The following is a 20,009-nucleotide window of genomic DNA, read 5'->3' on the forward strand; positions in this document are numbered from 1 at the left end:
GAAGACTTTCCCATTCAAGGCACCTCAGAGATTGCAGCTCTACCTGGGACTGGGTGCCCATTGTACCCATTGCCAGAATATGTAGATCTTAGGCCAAAGTTTGAAAAATACTTTTAAAATTATATATATATATGTAATTTTTTGTTTGTTTTTTTTAGACAGAGTTTTGCAAATACCCAGGTGGGAGTGCAGTGGCACGATAATATTCACTGCAGCCTCTATCTTCTGAGCCCAAGTGATCCTTGCACCTCAGCCTCCCAAGTACCTGAAACCACAGACACATGTCATCACGTCTGGCTAATTTACAAAAACCTTTTGACTGAGAGTGGTGGCTCACGCCTGCAATCCCAGAACTTTGGGAGGCCGAGGCGGGTGAATCACAAGGTCAGGAGTTCAAGACCAGCCTGGCCAATATAGTGAAACTCCGACTCTACTAAAAATAGAAAAATTAGCCAGATGTGGTGGTGCACGCCTGTAGTCCCAGCTACTCCAGAGGCTGAGGCAGAAGAATTGTTTGAACCCGGGAGGCGAGGGTTGCAGTGAGCAGAGATCCTGCCACTGCACTCCAGCCTGGAGGACAGAGCAAGACTCCGTCTCAAAACAAAAACAAAAACACAAAAACCTTTTTTTGGTAGAGACACAGCCTCCCTATGTTGCCTACGCTGGTTTCAAACTCCTTGGTTCAAGGGATGGTCCCACCTTGTCCTCTCAAAGTGTTGGGATTACAGGCGTGGGCCACCACGCCTAGCCAGAGTTCAACAAGTGTTGCAGCCACATGTGGGAGACCAGGACATGCCTCCCCAAAACACGAAGGATTGTGCTAAAGACAAGCAGCAGCAGATTCAGGAAAGCTCTCTACCCTGGCCCTTTGCCTAAAAGTAGGACACAGGTTTACAAAGACAAAAGGTATCCTGTCCCTCTGTCTACCTGGGAGAACAAAGACTACTTTAGACCCCTACGGCCTGGAGATGGTATCAGAGGAATTTACATTAACAAGCTTGACTAACTGGCCTTTGTTTTTCTTTTTTTCTTTTTTCTTTTTTTTTTTTTTTGCCTTCTCACAAGTTGCCTCCTGGAGAGACTCAAAGAGACCTATTTCTTTGTCTTGTAACTTAAAAAAATTACTGTTCTTTGTGGAAGATTCTATAAAAAATGGAATTCAAAGTCACCTCTTCCAGAACGACTCATTCCCTTCTATTATGAAATATACATGTCAGTAAATTTGTGTTTGTTTTTCTCTTGTTAATTTGTCTTTTGTAACAGGAGTCTCCCCCAGCTAAGAACCTATGAGGGCTAAAGAAAATCCCCTACAAATAAAAGGGGCAGAAATGACAAGCTGCGATGAAAGGCCACAAGGATGCTCACACCCGAATCTAAAAAGCCCTTTGTGTGGGCCGCAGCCAAGCATACTTTGGCCAAGAAATTTCTGTGGCTCTAACCTCCTTTGAAAACTGGAGAACCAAGGCCAGGTGGCAGAGGGAGATGACTGACCCCACCCGGCCCGGCGGCGGCCCCGCACGCGCAGGCCACCCAGAGTGGAGGTAGGAACCGGCGCTCCGCCCCTTCCTCGCTGAAAGGGGCCCCTTTCCCTTTTCCCGGTCCCGCAGTCCGACCTCGTGTGCGACCCTTAAAGCGTAGGCCCCGCCGAGACGGCACCCGGCCTGAGTGGCGAGGGAACAAACTGCGCCCTGAGCAGGCCAGGAAGCCCGGCCCGGGGCAGACGGCCCTCAGTTTCCTAGTCCGAGCGCAGGGCGGCGCTGTCCTCACCCGCGCCTAACGAGCCGGACGGAGGGCGTTTACCGGCGGAGGAAACCGACACGTGATGCGCGCCTGCAGAGTGCCAGCTCCTCCAGCTCCGCCAAGTAGGTGGGATCCCCTACTTTGCAGAGGAGGAAGCCGTTCAGGCCTCCCTGTGTGCACTTTGCAAACGCCTCTGCCCTTCCATCTCGAATCCCTTGGCACCGATCGCACTTCCTTCGCCTGGAAACCTGGAGTCGTCTCTCGCGAGACATCCTCCGCCCTGTAGAAGGCCGTTTCGGTTCTTCGTGCGCGGTAGCCGCCCCACTTGCGGGATTCCAAGGCCTGCCTAATCGGGCGCGGGTGTGTCTGGCTGTGGGTTCGCCGCCGTCCCACTGGACACCTGGAGGCTCGAACGCCGCCGCTCCCAGATCCCAGGCTTTGCTCCCACCCCGGCTTCCGCCCACGGTGCTGCACTTCCTCGGACCTGGGCTGTCGGGAGAGGCGGAGGTGAGCGCACTCGGGGGAGCCCCGCCGATTTAAAGAGTCCCCTTGAGAAGACTTTGCAGAGGAAAATTTAACTGCGGGTACCCCCTGAGTTTCTGGTGCACCCGGTGTATCAGAGCTTGTGTTGTGCATCAGGACTGGAAAATTGGCAAGGAGTTACTTATGCTCTAATGACTCATATTTTATTGAACTTTTGTCATCAGCCAGGATTTGTTCTAAGTACTTTATTGTCACTAACCCATATATTTGTATCTTCACGGCCAAACCGAGGTGATTACTGTTATATCCACTGTGCAGATGAGGAAACTAAACTGGCTTAGAGAAGTGAAGGAGTTCACGCCCGCGGGCAGGAGTAGACCACCCTCTCCTTGGTGTCCACACCTCTTTTCTTCAGGACTGAAGAGGCAGTCACTGGAGCTCTGCCTGGGGTGCCTGCACTTATGGAGACCCCCATTCCTCCCTCCCCTCGGTTCCCACCCACTATCCGCCTCAGACTACCACATGATCTCATCCTACCCTTTACACCACAAGACCCCCAGGACTCCCAGGTGATGCTCTGCTTTAACTCAAGAAATTTTAACCCGGCATTTGGTAATTGAGGTGAGCAAGGATGGAAGAAGAATGTTGATGACCCGTTAGGCTGCAGAGTGAAAAACTTATGCAGAAGTAGAACGCGCTAAAGCAGCAATACATTAAAGTCATATAAATATGGCAAGTGCAGTCCCTGGCACATACTAGGTCCTTAACAGATTTTTCTTGTTGAAGTGATTGCACATATGGTTACAACTAAGGGACACAGGAAGTGATGAGTGCATAAACCTAAAGGAAGGGAGGTTTTTGCATAAACCTAAAGGAAGGGAATAAGAGAAAGGGAACTCCCATGACTCCAACTCCTTTCTGATGCTTGGTGCTGTGGAAATCCCTTGAGCAGGCCTGTGAATTTTGTCTTTTTGCAGATGTTCACACTTCCTCAAAAGGACTTCAGTGCTCCCACTACCTGTCTGGGCCCCGCCTGCATGCAGGACCTGGGCAGTAGCCATGGGGATGATCTGGAAGGAGAATGCTCCAGAAAACTGGACCAGAAGCTGCCAGAGCTCCCTGGAGTGGGTGATTCTGCCATGCTCTCCCCTGATACCTCCTACCTGTCCTCTAGAGGAAGAATGATTAAATGGTTCTGGGATTCCGCCGAGGAGGGCTACAGGACCTACCACATGGATGAGTATGATGAGAACAAGAACCCCAGTGTGAGTGAAGCTCCCGAACTGCAGGGTGGGGTACCCTACCTTGACCAATAAGGCAGCATCCAGCCTGCTCTTGTGAGGTTGGAGTTACGGTCCTCCGACCTCCAAGAGGGTTTCTGATGTAGCTTAGAGAGGCTCCAGTGTACTGCCTGGATCAGGAAATGGTCCATTTGAAATACAGGGGACCTTGATTTGTGAGGGAGTAATTCAAGAGCCACACGATGTTCTTCTATGGATTCTGACCCATGACCTGTCAGCTGTCCAACTTTAGAGCTAGGGCAGAACTAAGGTTCAGGTCGCAACTGTTTTACTTATAGGTTGTTTATTGCTGAGCTAGTTACTTCACTTCCTTGAATCTTAAATTATCTCTAAAATGAAATAATGACACCAGGCATGGTGGTTCACGCCTGTAATCCCAGCACTTTGGGAGGCTGAGGCAGAGGGAACACTTGAGGCCAGGAGTTTGAGACCAGCCTGGGCCACATAGCAAGACCCCATCACCACAAAAAAATAAAAATAAAAAAATTAGCAGGGTGTGGTGGTGTGCACCTGTGGTCCCAGCTACTGGGGAGGCTGAGGTGGAAGGATTGCTTGAACCTGGAGGTCAACGCTATAGTGAGCCAAGATCACGCCACTGCATTCTAGCCTGGGCAACGGAGTGAGACCCTGTCTCAAAATAACAGGAAACAGGCCGGGCGTGGTGGCTCACGCCTGTAATCCCAGCACTTTGGGAGGCCGAGACGGGCGGAGCATGAGGTCAGGAGATCGAGACCATCCTGGCTAACCCAGTGAAACCCCTTCTCTACTAAAAAATACAAAAAACTAGCCGGGCAAAGTGGCGGGCGCCTGTAGTCCCAGCTACTCGGGAGGCTGAGGCAGGAGAATGGCGTGGACCCGGGAGGCGGAGCTTGCAGTGAGCTGAGATCCGGCCACTGCACTCCAGCCTGGGCGACAGAGCGAGACTCCGTCTCAAAAAAAAAAAAAAAAAAAAGGAAACAAAAAAAAAAAAAAAAAAAAAGGGAAACAAAAAATAAAATAAAATGGGATAATAATACCTGCTGTGTAGAAGAGTCAAGATTAAATGAGAGCAAGTATATGAAGTTTTTAGCACAGTGCTATTCAATAAATGATAGCTGCTATTATTAATATTTTCTGTCCCCAATATAAGCTATTCTCATAATGCCTTCAGGAGTCAGAAAGCTGTTACGGTAACCCTTTAATAATCCTTATTTGTTGAGCATCTACCATATAGATGTGAACAGAAACAAAGTTCTGATCCTCATAGAGCTCATATTCTAGTTAGGGAGACAGACAGTGAATGGACAGAGAAAAAATATATATACTATATGGTGGTAAATACTATAGAGAAACATAAACCAGGGTAAAGAAGACGGAGAATGATGGGTGGGCTGGGGATGTTGCTATTAAGTAGAAGGAGGTCACAGAAGGCTATTTTAATAAGGTGAACATTTGAGCAGATACCTGGAAAAAGTGAGGGATTGTATTAGTTATCTATTGTTGCATAACAAATGACCTCAAATCTAGCAAGTTAAAACAACAGTGCATAATTTCTGGGGTTCAGAATCCTGGTGGATGCCTCAGGCTCAAGATCTTTTTTGTGTGTGTGTGATGGAGTGTTGCTGTGTCACCCAGGCTGGAGTGCAGTGGCACGATCTTGGTTCACCACAACCTCTGTCTCCCGGGTTCAAGTGATTCTGCCTCAGCCTCCCGAGTAGCTGGGATTATAGGCGTGTGCCACTGTGCCCAGCTAATTTTTGTATTTTTAGTAGAGATGGGGTTTTGCCGTGTTGGCCAGGCTGGCCACGAACTCTTGACCTCAGGTGATCTGCCTACCTCAACCTCCCAAAGTGCTGGGATTACAGGCATGAGCCACTGCGCCTGGCCAAGCCACCGCACCCAGCCACAAGATCTTCTGTGAAGGTGCCATAAAGCTGGGGCTGTGGTCTCATCTGAAAGGTTGACTTGGGGCCAGGGGATTGGATGGGAGGCTCTACTTCCAATGACACTGTCATGCTTATTGGCAGGCTTCAGTTCTTCTCCATGTGGGCTTCTTCACAGAATTGCCTCATGACATGGTAACTGGATTCTCTCAGGGCAAGTGATTCAAGAGAGAATGAGAGGTCATGGGTGCCCAAGATGGAAGCCTTAGACTCTTTATAACCTAACTTCAGAAGTGACATCCCACCCCATCTGCCTATTCTGTTCATTAGAAGCACATTGCTAGGCCCAGCCCACACTCAAGCGGTGTGAATGCCAGGAGGCCAGGACCTTAGAGGCTGCCTGCCACAGGGAGTGAGCCATGCAGTTATCTAGGGAAGAGCATTCCCAGTAGAGGGGAAGAGCCAGTGCAAAGGCTCCAGGCTTGGGTCATGCTTGACGAGTTCAAGGGATAGCAGAGGGGCCACTGGAGCTGGAATAAAGCCAAAACCAAGATGGGCAGGTGATGGGGTCAGAAAGGTGATGGGGTGGTGGAGGTCATAGATCCTGTAGGGCCCCAGAAGACCTGGTGAGCCTTCTGATTTTGGACAAAGTGGAATAAGAGGTATTCAAAGGAGGAGCAGTGTGGTCTGATTTGGGGTTTGGAAAGATGGCTTGGACTGCTGTATGGAGATTTGAGTTGGCAGGTAAGAGAATGCACAGAGAGAGGAGGGAAGCTGTTGTAATAATATAGACGAGAAATGATGGTGGCTCATACCAGGGCCCCAGCGGTGGAGGGTGGGACATGGTTGGACTGTGCATGTGTTTTGAAGTTGGAGCTGCCAGGATGTGTGAATAGATTGGCTCTGTTTGGAGGAGCTTCCCAGCTTGCTTCCCAGGGCATGAAGGAGCACTGCCTTTCATTCTGTCATAGTCTGAGCTCATTCAGGTTTTACTTTTTCATCTTCCTTCCTTCACTTCCCCTGCAGTAACTCAGGGGTCAGCAGTTAGCTGTGAGGCTGCACCGAGTCTCCGTGGGGACTCTGTAAGGGAGAGCTCGGGTTATGCCTGTCAGCCTCTCCTGTGACAATAAATGCCTATGGAGTGGGGATCAAGGTATTGTGTAATGTTGCAGGGTCTCCTGGGGGAGTATTTGCACTGGCAAAGGAACTTCTTCTTGATCTACACCCACCTTTGCTTCTGTTCCTGCCAGACTGCCAATATACCCTCTCTCTTCTTTCATTCTGTAAATGTGTATTGAGTCCCACTAAGCCCCTCGAGAGACACGGAGGTGTCCTCAGCACACATCTGTCCTTCAGGGAGCTTACCCTCAGTATGGGAGATATGGTGTGTATGTCAGTCTCTGTGACCTGGGGTGGAAACTGGCCAGTGCTCTAAAGGGGACAGATCAAGAGCTGTGGGATGCAGAAGAAAAGATCCCTTCCAGGTGGCGTTATAGGGGGGACTTCCTGGAGGACATGGCGTTTGGACAGAGCTTTAGAAATGGGAAGATGGGATCAGGCAGCTGATCAGAAGGCACACCTTGAGCAAAGGCAAGGAGGGGTGGTTGAAAGGGTAGGGTTGTAGAGAGCTCCCATTTTGCTTTGCTGCCTCCATGGGCTCCTGGGGCCTTTCACTGGCACCCCCTGCCATGCTAACCCTGCCTCTGTACCTCCAGGGCATCATCAACTTGGGTGTCAGTGAGAACAAACTCTGCTTTGACCTGCTGTCCTGGCGGGTAAGTCCTAGGGCACCTCTGGGGGGCATCACTAGCTCCGAGGAGCTGTCTTCCCTGGGACGCTTTCCCAACAGGAGCCTGCTGCTTGGCTCAGTGGCCCTGGCCTGGGAATCAGGAGACCCAGGTTCCAGGCCTACCTTGGGACAGTTTTCTGCGTGATCTTAAGTGAGTTACTTACCCTCTCTAGTCCTATTTCTTCATCTCTGCAGACTCTTATTTCACTCAGTCCCTCCTGCTGTGTTGGGTCCCCTGATCTCAGAGGGAAACACTCAGTGCTTTGTGGTGTAGACATTTAGCGAGTAGCTCTTCAGGGGGACAAAAATAAACCCCTGATGTGTAGCTTTGCCAATTTCCATAGTGTAAATACTCCCACCATGGCCAATTTCAACCTCCTCTTGTGATATCACTGCAGGCAGAGTTGGAAGAGAGGTGCACGGGCACACTTAGATAATATTTTCACCATACAGACACGTAGACAGAACTGACCTCAAAAGCATAGATAGTAAAAGGTACTAGCAAATCAGGAAGCGATGATGTTTGAGTGCTTATCACCTTTGTTTGTAAGATAATTTATTTCATTGTCTGTTTATATTAATTTGCTTTTTTAAAGTGGCAGTTTTAACACAGCTTGAAACATTTCTGAAATTTTATAATCTGATTTCTTGAGCTGGGGTGAGCCATCTTAGCAACCACTGACAATGTCTAATAAATGTGTCTCCCAAGGTGGCAGTGGCAGAGTTTGGGTTTGTAGAGACAGCAATGCTTAACCCAAAGGAGCATATTTCCAAAGGTGAGAAATCTCAACCCCAAGGGGAAGGGCTTATAGGGAATATATTTAATTAATTTATTTATTTGAGATGGAGTCTCGCTCTGTTGCCCAGGCAGGAGTGTAGTGGCATGATCTCAGCTCACTACAACCCCCTCCTCCCGGATTCAAGCAATTCTCCTACCACAGCCTCCTAAGTAGCTGGGATTACAGGCACACACCACCACGCTCGGCTAATTTTTGTATTTTTGGTAGAGACAGGGTTTAATCATTTTGGCCAGGCTGGTCTCGAACTCCTGACTTCGTGATTTCCCTGCCTCAGCCTTCCAAAGTGCTGGGATTACAGGTGTGAGCCACTGTGCCCGGCCAGGGAATAGATTTTAAAGGCCTGTTTTACCTAAAGCCAGCTCCTTCTTCTCAGGCAGCTAAACACTGAAATAAAAGGTGAGCCACATACAGCAATTTAAATTTTCTATTAAAAAAATAAAAAAGATTCCAGGTAAAAATTAATTTTAATAATATATTTTATTTAGCCCAATATATTCAAAATATGACCATTTCAGCATGTCATCAGTATAAAAATTATTAATGATATATTTTACATACTTTTTTCCTACCAACTTTTCAAAATTCAGTGTGTCTTAATTCAGTTGAACCACATTTCAAATGCTCATTTGCCGCATGTGGCCAGTGGCTACCATATTGGACACTGTGGCTCTAAGGGAGGAAGGGAGAGAGGGCGAAGGCTGGACCCAGTTATGTAGAAGTGGCTGATTCCCTTTCTTCCTTTTGGCCCCAGTGCGCAAGGCCCCTGCATTGGCCCTTCTTTGACAAAGTGCCTACAATAGTAGGAGTTTCTAACCTAGCACCTGGTCATGGAGTAGGTGGTCTAGAAACTGCTATGTCTTCCAAAGTGTGAGGTCAAGGTGAGCTTACAGGAAGATAGTGGCCTAAGTCCCTGTAGAAGTTGGAGCCAAGACTGAGGTTCTAGCTCTCAGTCTTCTGTTGCCCCATGGAGATGCTGATCAGTGTGGTCTCCCGTTACTGCTTCTGCAAACCCACCCCTCCAATTTTTTAGGTGGCAGTGTTGTATAAAGAGTGCCAGACTAGGAGTCAAAAATTTGGGGTTTTTGTCTCAGCTCTGCCACTTGCCAGCTCTGTGACCTTGGCTGAGTGACCTCATTTTTTTGGACCTCAGTTTCCTCTCCTGGAACATGGGTATGAGAAAGCTGTCACTGTCTGCGCCTCTCACGGTTTCTCTGATGAGCAGAACAAGCATTCAGCTTTACCTGCCCTGTGCCGTGGATGCAGGCGGCAGTGCCGGCCCTCAGCCCTGCTCTTCCCTGTCTGTCCCCAGCTGAGTCAGAGCGACATGCAGAGAGTGGAGCCGTCCCTGCTGCAGTACGCTGACTGGAGGGGACATCTGTTGTAAGTAGTTGCCATAGGGTGAGTTTGGCCCCCTGGGGATGTGTGGCAATGTCTGGAGACACTTTTGGTTGTTTTAACTGGGAAGTCAGGTGCTCCTGGCATTTGGTGTGTAGAGGTCAGAGTTGCTGCTAAAGTTCCTACAATGCACAGGACAGCCGCCACCACGAAGAATGACCCGGCCCCGAACATCAGTAGTGGGAGGCTGAGAAAGCCTGCAGTAGGCTGAGGGCCTAGTTCTGGAGACCTGGTGACCTGGGGTCTCCTGCCAGTCCCACCTCAGCACAGGGGTCTGTAGTCTGGTTTCTGGGAAGCTGGCTCTGTAGCATGGGGAGGGCCTTCAGGCGAGGAGTCTTTGTCCCTGCTTTGTTGGTAGCTTTAGAGAAGCCATAATTGCTGTTGGGGGAGCTGGCTGGGGCCTTTTCCTAATGCTGAAAGGGGAGATGGTAAGTAACACTAATAGTAGCTTGTGCTTATTGAACACTTGCTTGGGGACACTGTTCTAAGGGCTCAGCGGCTGAGCAGGACCTGATCCCAAGACTGATTGCAAAGCATGTGTTCTTCTAATGTAGTCATTAGGATGATGGGCCCTGGAGTCAGACCACTGGGCTTGAGTGTGGACTGTGCCTCTTACCAGCAAGTGACTTAATTCCTTTAAATCTCAGTTTTTGTTTCTTTGACTGTACAATGGGAATAATAATAATAATGATAGTAGTAGCCACATCATAGGATTATTATGAAGAGTAAGTAAAAGTCTTCTAAATAACATTTGTATAAGGTGAATGCTTAAAATATATGAGCAACAATAATGGTGCTAATAGTTATTGTTGTAGTAATAATGTTTATTCGTATAATTAGCTAGATCTCCATAGAGAGTGTTACTTTTGATAATCCCTGAAATCTCCTGATTAGGTGCAGTGGGGTGTCCACTGCAATGCATGTGGGTAGTGGGGAGGAGAAGGTGGGTGCTGAGGAGTGGAGACAGAGGCACCCACACCCCCACCGTGGGAAATTAGGGAAGAGTGATGGCAGCTGCCTGAGGATTCACCAGAGGAGCTTCGGGATGCACCGTGGGTTGGGGACCATCTGGCAAGCACTGCCTGTTTGTCTTATCTTCAGCCTCCGGGAGGAAGTGGCCAAGTTCCTGTCTTTCTACTGCAAGAGCCCAGCGCCACTCAGACCAGAGAATGTGAGTAGCCCCCTCCACTGCTCCTTCCTGTTCTCTTGCCTCCCCTCTCCATCTTTTCCCTCCCTCCCCCCCTCCCTCCCTCCCTTCCTTCCTTCCTTCCTTTTTCCAGACAGACTCTTGTTCAGTCTCCCAGACTGGAATGTAGTGGTGCAATCTTGGCTCACTGCAACCTCTGCCTCTTGTGTTTCCATGATTCTTCTGCCTCAGCCTCCCGAGTAGCTGGGATTACAGGCGTGCACCACCATGCCTGGCTAATTTTTGTATTTTTAGTAGAGACGGGGTTTTACTATGTTGGTCAGACTACTCTCAAACTACTGACCTCAAGTAATCTGCCCGCCTCAGCCTCCCAAAGTACTGGGATTACAGGTGTGAGCCACTAAGCCTGGCTTCCATTCCCCACCTCTTGGCTGGCCTGAGGGTAAGCTGGGATTGAGATCTGCCCTTCACATAGTTTTGATTTGTTTCAAAGTAGAATTAGGAATACCTTCTCCCTCCTCGATGTTTAGAGTTTGGGTATAATTTCCACCCCATGTTGTTCTGTGGGCCTTCTGCCTCCACACCCTCAGGCAAGACCCTCTTAGTGACCAGCCCCCTCTTCCTGGCTCAGATGATCTGGAGCAGGGTCCACACAGATGAGCTTGGCTGTTAGTCTAGTGGCTTTGTTGTGACAGAGCCCCAGGTGGCACCAAGGCAGGGCCTGACGCTCCCTCTGTGCTGTCCTGGGAGGCTGCGGGTCCCCGCCCACTCCTGGAACTGGTTCATCTTCATCCCTTGGATATGTCACCCTTAGGTGGTTGTCCTGAATGGTGGTGCCTCGCTCTTCTCTGCTCTGGCCACGGTGCTGTGTGAGGCCGGGGGTAAGTGATCTCTGTGGCCTGCCCTGCACTGTGAGCCACATTGTGCCTGCAGGGCCCCCTGTTGCCTGGCCTCAAGGGCTGCAATAATATGCTTTCAGGCACACTAGAATATACTAGACTGCAGGGGGCATGAATAAGTGGCTTGACAAAGCACCCGTGGGTCAGCAGTTCCAGGGGAGGTTAGTGTGATGTTAGGGTCCTGGGCTGTCTCTTTGCCATGACCTTGGCTGCTTCATGCTCATAAGGGGGCTGTCGCATCCTCATGTGACAGTGTGTCTTAGAGCAGGAAGAAAGGGATGTGGTCGTGCCGTGCCTGTCTCTTTTTTATCAGGAGATGGGGATAGGGATGCTGTTTCCCAGAAGAGGCCCCCTTCTATCTTCCTGACCAGAATTGACTCATAAACCTATCTCCAAAATGGTCCCTGGCAAAGGGTTGCCTGAAACCAAACGTGGTTTGTCCCCCAGGGCTAGGGGAAGGCCAACCTTTCTTAGACATGTTGTTGGTCATGCCTGAAAAAACTGGTACTGTCTTAGCACAGAAGGAAATTGAAATGGCTGTTGAATGGGCAGCCAGCCAGCAGTGCCTGCCGCAAGAGCAGATTGTTTTAAGAATCAGTTACGGTCAGGGGTTACTGGTTGCAAGGAAAAGAGACCCATTCATGGTAACTTAATTAATAATGAGATTATTAGTAACATTTAATGAATTGTGTTCCAGGAACTGGCCTAAGGCTTTATGCAGAGTATTTTGTTTAATCCTCACAATACTTCAGTGAGGTTGATTCTATGATGATCTCCATTTTACAGATGAGGAGACTAAGGCACAGGAGGTTAACTTGTCAGAGTCACACAAAGAGAGGCAGTAACCAGGATTTGAACCATCAGAGAGAGATTCACTGTAAGGATATGATAGGCAATTTCCTGCCCATTCCAGAACAATCAAGAACAGGAACCTTCTAAGCTTCGGTTTCCCCATCTATAAAGTTAGGATATAATAAATAGTACCTACTTCGGAGACCAATTGTCAGGAGCAAATGAGATAAAATAGAAACAAATGCTCAGTGCATTTGCCATCACATAGTAAGTGCTTAGCAAATGTTAGCTGTTAATAATTAGAAAGGGGGCTGTATTAGTCTGTTCTCATGCTGCTAATAAAGACATACCCAAGACTGGGTAATTTGTAAAGGAAAGAGGTTTAATGGATTCACAGTTCCACATGGCTGGGGAGGCCTCACAATCATGGTGGAAGGTGAATGAGGAGCAAAGTCACATCTTACATGGTGGCAGGCAAGAGAGGTTGTGTAGGGGAACTCCCCTCTATAAAACCATCAGATCTTGTGGGACTTAATTCCCTATCACCACAGCAGCACAGGAAAGACCTGCCCCTATGATTCAATTACTTCCCTCCAGGTCCCTCCCATGACACATGGAAATTATGGGAGCTATAATTCAAGATAAGATTTGGGTGGGGACACAGCCAAACCATATCAGGGGCTGATCTCAGTGGATCCAAGCTTTCCAAAGTGTTTTGGGAGTTGAGAGTGCAAGCATGCCTCAAATGGTCCCCAAGGAAGTTAAAGGCTTGGAGAGGGAGTGGGGACAGTGGACAGAGGGTCTGGGGTGTTCTGGCCAGAAAGTGACAGGCCCTCGCCCACTCCTGCCCCCAGAGGCTTTCCTGATCCCCACTCCTTACTATGGCGCCATCACACAGCACGTGTGTCTCTACGGCAATGTCCGACTGGCCTGTGTCTACTTGGACAGTGAGGTAAGAGTCTTGGCTTCCCAGGTAGAACCGGGGCGTGCCTGTGGTCAAGAGTTTCCTGAGTCTGGATTGAGGGTCGTCCATGCTGAGGGCTCTGGGGTTGTGATGAGTAGGGAATGGAGCCTTCTGTTGCCACATGGCTGCCTGTGCCTGGGATCCCCAGTGGTTCCAAAGTTCTAGTCTCTGAGATCCCTGGGGATGATGTGGAAGCCAAGAGCCAGACCCAGAAACAACGAGGTGGGAACAGAGCAGGGCAGACCTAAGTATAGCACCCGAGAGTGATGAGGGGGTCCCTGAAGTGATGGGGTGGGGGTGGATGGCAGTAAGAGGCGGGGGCTCCCACCTGCTTTTCCAGAGACTCTTCTGAGGAGGCTGGGGTTTACAGGGGAGGAGAGGCCTGAGAGTTCATGTGTGTTTTGGGGGGCAGTGGTCACTGAATGTGGCTGGTGGCTCTGATGGGTCTTTTTCCAGGTCACTGGGCTAGACACACGCCCCTTCCAGCTCACAGTGGAGAAGCTGGAGATGGCCCTGCGAGAAGCTCACTCTGAGGTCTGGGGATCAAATCAAACCCGAGGCTGGGAGTGGGTGGGTCTGAGCAGGGCCTGGACCCCTCTTCTTGTGGCTGATCTCTTCCCAGGAGTAGGGTTGGTACTCAGTGATGAGGACAGAAAGGTAGGGTGGTAGCACAGAATTATTCTGGGAGTCAGGCAGCACCCTGCCCAGGGAGGGTCTTCCCTTTCAAAACAGACTCTTAGACCTCAGTTCACAGAGAATCAACCAGGGAACGTCACTAAGGATACCCCCTTCGCTGATCCATCTGATTCTGGTTCAGTGGGTCAAGTGTGGAGTGTAGGAGTCTGTGGTTTAACGAGTCTCCCTGGTCATTTGAGGGGGCAATCTTGCTCACTTTGAGGGGACCTGAGGACTCCCAAAGAAGAGCAGAGACCAGTATTCCAGTGATTCCTTTCCCGCCTACTTTTCAAAAATCTACTTAATTTTTTTTACTTCGGTCGTGAAAGCTATACATGCTCACTGTAGGAATTTTGAAACTGCAAAAGGCCCACCCAAAATTCTACCAGCAAAGGTAACCTACTGGCATGTGGACACATTTCTCTCTGGTCCTTGGCCTCTGCCTTTATCTGATGCTGCAGATGTAATTCTGTGTCCCGCTCGTTTTCTTCATGTTGTGTTATGAACATGTCCCCCTCAAATCTCCCTGGGAGCCTTCCAGTGACCAGCCCCCTTTGACTGTGTGGCTCTGGCCTTGGGGAAGAGCTGAGGGTCGCCTACCCTAACGGATGGTTTCAGGGTGTGAAGGTCAAAGGCCTCATCCTCATCAACCCCCAGAACCCTCTGGGTGACATCTACTCCCCGGAAGAGCTGCAGGAGTACCTGGTATTTGCCAAGAGGTGAGGTACCCCACACTGGCCCCGACACAGGGTCTGGGCAGCCTGGGGTTCCAATGTGGGTTTGGTGCAGGTTTTTCTACTCTCTTCACCCCACTGTGGGCTGCTACTTGCTTTGGCCCTTCCTTGGCAGTAGAGTGGGGAAGCAGGGATTTGGGGGATGCCATTCCTCTTTCTCTTTGGCTCTTTATAACAATAGCTATCAATTATTGCACACTCTAGGGGCCAGGCACCATGCTAAGCACTTTATGTGCCTCATACAATCCTCACAACAAACCTGTCAGGTACTGATGCTGTTATCACGCCCAGCTCACTGAGCATTCGAGTGGTCAAGTGAGGGGTGGAGCCAGACTTGAACCTGCGTCTCTCTGTCTCGAGCTCTTGTGCATGCCCCTGCCCCTCCATGGAGGTGCCCGAGGGCTCCCTTTCTCCCCTACAATGCTTCAAAAGCTCCTCTGTCACCTGCTCTATATGTATGGCTTTCTGTTGGAAAAAATAGGTCAAAGAAAGGTGTTCTGGAAAAAACAAGTTTGGTAACCCGGAGCTAGACCCCGGCCCCTCTGGTTTTCTCATGTATTGCCTCCCCACCCTGCGGGACGCATTTGCCCTACACACTAAGTCTCTCCTCCCCACCCCCTGCCTCACCCCAGGCACAAGCTGCATGTGATTGTGGATGAGGTCTACATGCTGTCCGTGTTTGAGGAGTCAGTTGGGTACCGCAGTGTCCTAAGCCTGGAAAGGTGAGGCTCCCCGACTCAGCTAACTCCCTCTGCCCCTATTATCCCATGGAGCCCCGACCACTTTCTGGCTCAGCCCACGGGGCATGGCCTGCCCAGAGCAATTCCATTTCCACCCAGCTGATCCCGCTGGTCCTCAGATCTCCTAATGAGAAGCAGGGAGGGTTGGGCTAGATTCGTGATTTTCAAGTTATTCTGTGGAATTTCTGAGAACTCCAAGAAGAGGCCTCAGGATTCCTTAAGTTAGGGCTGAGTGGATGGGAAATTGGCCTCTTTGCTGTTTCCTTTACCTCCAGAGTCGCTCCAGTTTTATTCTTTCATTCATTCATTTACTCATTCATTCACTCAGCACCTCTGGAGCCCCTTGCATGTGCCAAACACCTCTGGATATTTGCATTTTTGGGTTTTTCATTAGGTTTACTGTAAGCAAAGCATTTGTGGCCAGAATACCTTTGGGAACACTTGGAGCAGATCATCCTCAAGGCACACTGGCCCATGCCTGTAATCCCAGCACTTTGGGAGGCCAAGGTGGGAGGATTGCTTGAGCCCAGGAGTTTGAGACCATCCTGGGCAACATAGAGAGACTCTGTTTCTATGGGAAAAAAAAAGAAAGCAGGGATCAGATCATGTGTGCCATCTGTGAATCTGATCATCAGGAATTCTAACAGTTCCTGCTGTTTGTCCAGAACCTTCAGCCCTGTCAAGTCCTTTCCATTAGCCTTCTCTTCTCATCTTCACAAAGCCTTGAGGAGTGAATGGAGCATGGATTGTGAATCCCATCTATTTTTTGGATTAGGAAAGTGAGGCACAGACAAAAAGTGATTGTCCATGATCCTTGGTTAGTCATTAACAAAAAAAATTATTGACCATCGATTTCATGGCAGGCGCTGTGCTAAGTGCTGGAGATACAACAGTGAACAGGAAAGACATAGGCCCTTCCTGTGTGGAACTTTAATTTCTAGCCAGAAAAAAACATTTTAGCAGCTAAATGCACATCCAGCCATTGGATTATGGCCATGATGAATGCTAAAAGGGAGAGACCAGGGAGCTGTGAGAGGATCTGTTTAGGGTACCTGATTGGCCTCATCCCAGGGGGAGTGGTTAGGGAAAGTCTCTTTGATGAGTGACATTTGAGCTAGGCTCTAGATCAGGGGCCAGCAAACTTTTCCTGCAAAGGCCAGATGATAAATATTTTAGGCTTTCCAGGCCATATGCTCTCTCACTCAACTTTGCCACAGACACTGTGTAAATGAATGAGCATGGCTGTGTTCCGATAAAACTTTATTTACAAAAAACAGGCAGCACGCTAGGTTTGGCCCACAGGCAGTCATTTGCTGACCCCTGCTCTAAAGGATGCATGGGAATGGGTGGTTCAAAGAGATGAAACCAGGGCTTGTCCCGGAACCAAAACTAGATTCAACCACCCATCTCTACATTTGTTCAACCAAACACGTGTGGGTTCCCATAGTTCTGTGTTGCCTCTGTTCCCACGCTGTGCTCTCTGCAGGCTGCCTGACCCCCAGAGGACCCATGTGATGTGGGCAACCAGCAAGGTGAGTTCCTGGCTGGCCTTGGGGGTGTCAGGAGGGTGGGAGGGCAGCGAGGTGGGTGGAAGCAGCTTCCTCCATGGAGGGCTGGCCACCACCTAGGGTACTTCTTCCTGCAGGACTTTGGGATGTCTGGGCTCCGCTTTGGCACACTGTACACAGAAAACCAGGACGTGGCCACTGCCGTGGCTTCCCTCTGCCGCTACCACGGCCTCAGTGGCTTGGTCCAGTACCAGATGGCACAGCTGCTGCGGGACCGTGGTGACTGCCTGGGCCTGGTGACCTGAAAATGGGAGGAGGGTTGGAGGCATCCTGGGAACAGCCAGGAATCATAGATGCTTCTCGTATGAGAAGAATTTAGGGTTGGGTTAGAGAGTACCAGCTCTGGACCCAGACTGGGTCCATACCCTATTTGGTCACTTCCTGGCCATGCGGCACTTTGCTTCACCTCTTTATCTGTATGAGCCTCAGTTTCCTCATCTGTAAAGCAGGGATCATAATGGTACCTGTCCTGTAACAGGTTAGTGTGATTTGTAATTCAATTAGAATAGTGCCTGGCATATAATAGGCACTTGATTAATGTGAATTCATTATGATTAGCTGAGAGCACTTAAAAAACAGAGCAGGGTCGAGCATGGTGGCTCATGCCTGTAATTTCAGCACTTTGGGAGGCTGAGGTGGGAGGATCACTTGAGCCTGTGAGGTTGAGGCTACAGTGAGCCTTCGTCATGCCACTGCACTCCCGCTCGGGTGACAGAGTAAGACCATGTCTTTAACAACAACAACAACACAAACAGAGAAGAAGCTTGTAAGGAAAAATTGTTGTAATGGAAGTATGTCTCTTCCTGTGAATCTTTTCTATTCCTGGATTCAAATAGTGAGTTTAAATAGCAAAGGTTACCTGTCAATGCCACCATTTACTGAGCCTAGCAAATGCACCTGCTGTATCATCTCATTCTCTTTAGAATCCTAGGAAGCAAGAATTCCTATATTTTCCTTATTATTTTACAGATGAGGAAAATGAGGACCAGATACTACCCCACTCACTATAGTAGCTAAAAGTTTTAAAAATAGTGACAACATCAAGTGTTGACAAAGATAAGGAGCAGCTGGAAGTCTCATACATTGCTGGTAGGAGTGTAAGTAGTTCAGCCACTTTGGAAAAAAATTCAGCAGTTTCTTATAAAGGTAAACATACACTTGCCAAGTCATTCAGCAATCCTACTCCTAGATATTGACCTTGATGGTCACACAAAAACCTCTGCTTTATTCATCATCACCCATAACTGGAAACAATCCAAATGTCCTTCCACAGATGTGTGGATGCAAAAACCGTGGTCCATCCACTCAATGGAACACTACTGTGCAATAAAATCCATGGCAACATGGGATAGTTTCAAAGGAATCGTGCTGAGTGAAAGCAGCTAGCCTTAAAAGATTACATGCTATATAATTCCAATTCGATGACATTCTGGAAAAGGCAAAACTGTAGTGATGGAGAACAGATCTGTGCTTGCAGGGAAGGGGCCAGTGTGACTATAAATAGCATCAGGGTGTTCTTTGGAGTGGTGGAACTGTTCAGCATCCTGACTATGGTGGTGGTTACATAAACATATACGTATATTAGAATTCTTAGAACTGTATGGCAACAACAAAAAGTACAAACAATGAGGGTCAGAGAGGTGAAGTTGCCCAAGGACCCACCCTTGTCATTGGCCGCACTGGGATCTGAACCTTGGTCGGTGGGACTACAACGGATCACTCTGGAACTTTAGAACTAGATAAACCTTGGGTTTGATTCTTTATCCTGGGGGACTTTGTGCTCTGGACTCCTGAGGGAGTGTGGGACCTGGAGCTGTCAGGGCTGAGTATCTAGGTTTAAGGTGCTTTACATTGAACACTGAATTTCCATCCCTTCTTGACCTCCCCTTCATAATCCTCCCCACCACAGCAGCCAGCTAGAGGAGGGACTCAACAGCATCCTGGCAGCTTATGACCTTTTTCTTTACAGCATTTAGACTAGCGGGACCAAGTAGAGGGTTGATGAAAGATTGATCTTCTGGCCTCTCTTTAACCCAAACAGACTGGATCAACCAGGTGTACCTGCCGGAAAACCATGCCCGGCTCAAGGCTGCCCACACCTACGTCTCGGAAGAGCTCAGGGCGTTGGGGATCCCCTTCTTGAGTCGTGGGGCCGGCTTCTTCATCTGGGTTGACTTGAGAAAGGTAATGCCGGTGGAGGTGCGGGCTGGGAGGGAGTTTCAGGCTTCCCTCCAGCAGGTGAGGGGCAGTTGGTGAGGGGTCTCAGCTATGTCCTGAGCCCCTTCCACCCTCTTAGTACCTGCCCAAGGCTACCTTTGAGGAGGAAATGCTGCTCTGGCGCCGCTTTTTGGACAACAAGGTGCTGCTGTCCTTTGGCAAGGCCTTCGAGTGTAAAGAGCCTGGTTGGTTTCGCTTTGTCTTCTCAGACCAGGCCCACCGGCTTTGCCTGGGTGAGTAGCCTGCCTTCCCAACCCAGTCCTAACTGCAGCCTTCACTCTAGCCTCTGCTTGTTTGTCCCCACCCACCTGGCCATCAGTGCCAACTGGCCCCCCACTTCCCCTTCCCAGGGATGCAGAGGGTCCGGCAGGTGCTTGCAGGCAAATCCCAAGTGGCTGAAGACCCCCCTCCCTCTCAGAGCCAGGAGCCAAGTGACCAATGCAGGTGAGCTGGTCATTGCCTCGTGGCCAGAGGGCCCAGCAGCCACTGTGGACCTGGCGCGTTCCAGGGCTGCAGAAGACCGACTGTGGATGTGCCATTTGCCAGGAAGGTGTCTAACTTGGCTTTGCGCCCAAAGAACTGTTTCTTGCCTTTTGCTGTAGCCGTGAGAAACTCCTTAAGCTGTGGTTCAGCCTGGGCCCTCCCTCTCTCCTATTAAACAAAACTAGGAGAGTCCAGATGTCTCCATTGTGAGTTATTTAGAATGGAGGAGTCGTGACTGCTTCTAACCAGAGCCTCAGCCCTCCTGAGGATGTGAAAAGAAAACAAACAACCTGTACCTTCTTTCTGATAGCACCATCATTCCTCTTTCTTTGTCACCATGGAAACGAGTCAAAGGAACAGCACATACAGGAGAGTGTGCAGAAAAATAAAAAAAAGTGATAACTTCCAAACTCCGAGGAG

At 49.4% G+C, this 20,009-nt stretch overlaps 1 protein-coding gene across 2 annotated transcripts; it reads left to right on the top strand.

The window, feature by feature from the left end:
- Nucleotides 1–1,729: 1,729 nt before the first annotated feature.
- ACCS (1-aminocyclopropane-1-carboxylate synthase homolog (Arabidopsis)(non-functional)) lies at nt 1,730–20,002 on the top strand. 2 transcript variants are annotated; one of them, XM_012001350.1, is made up of 15 exons: nt 1,730–1,862; nt 3,201–3,488; nt 7,102–7,161; nt 9,285–9,355; nt 10,472–10,541; nt 11,332–11,398; nt 13,063–13,160; nt 13,629–13,706; nt 14,466–14,566; nt 15,214–15,303; nt 16,808–16,853; nt 16,967–17,108; nt 18,931–19,073; nt 19,186–19,339; nt 19,457–20,002. In XM_012001350.1, the coding sequence occupies exons 2-15, from the start codon at nt 3,201–3,203 to the stop codon at nt 19,552–19,554; spliced, it is 1,506 nt and encodes a 501-aa protein (XP_011856740.1). In that variant the 5' UTR covers nt 1,730–1,862; the 3' UTR covers nt 19,555–20,002. The 2 variants fall into 2 exon arrangements, with proteins under 2 accessions (XP_011856740.1, XP_011856739.1); XM_012001349.1 differs by having other exon boundaries at nt 1,810–2,247; nt 19,457–19,999.
- The last annotated feature ends 7 nt before the right edge of the window (nt 20,003–20,009 follow it).

Source organism: Mandrillus leucophaeus, unplaced genomic scaffold (assembly GCF_000951045.1).
Source record: "Mandrillus leucophaeus isolate KB7577 unplaced genomic scaffold, Mleu.le_1.0 Scaffold66, whole genome shotgun sequence".
In the NCBI taxonomy this organism is placed as follows: domain Eukaryota; kingdom Metazoa; phylum Chordata; class Mammalia; order Primates; family Cercopithecidae; genus Mandrillus; species Mandrillus leucophaeus.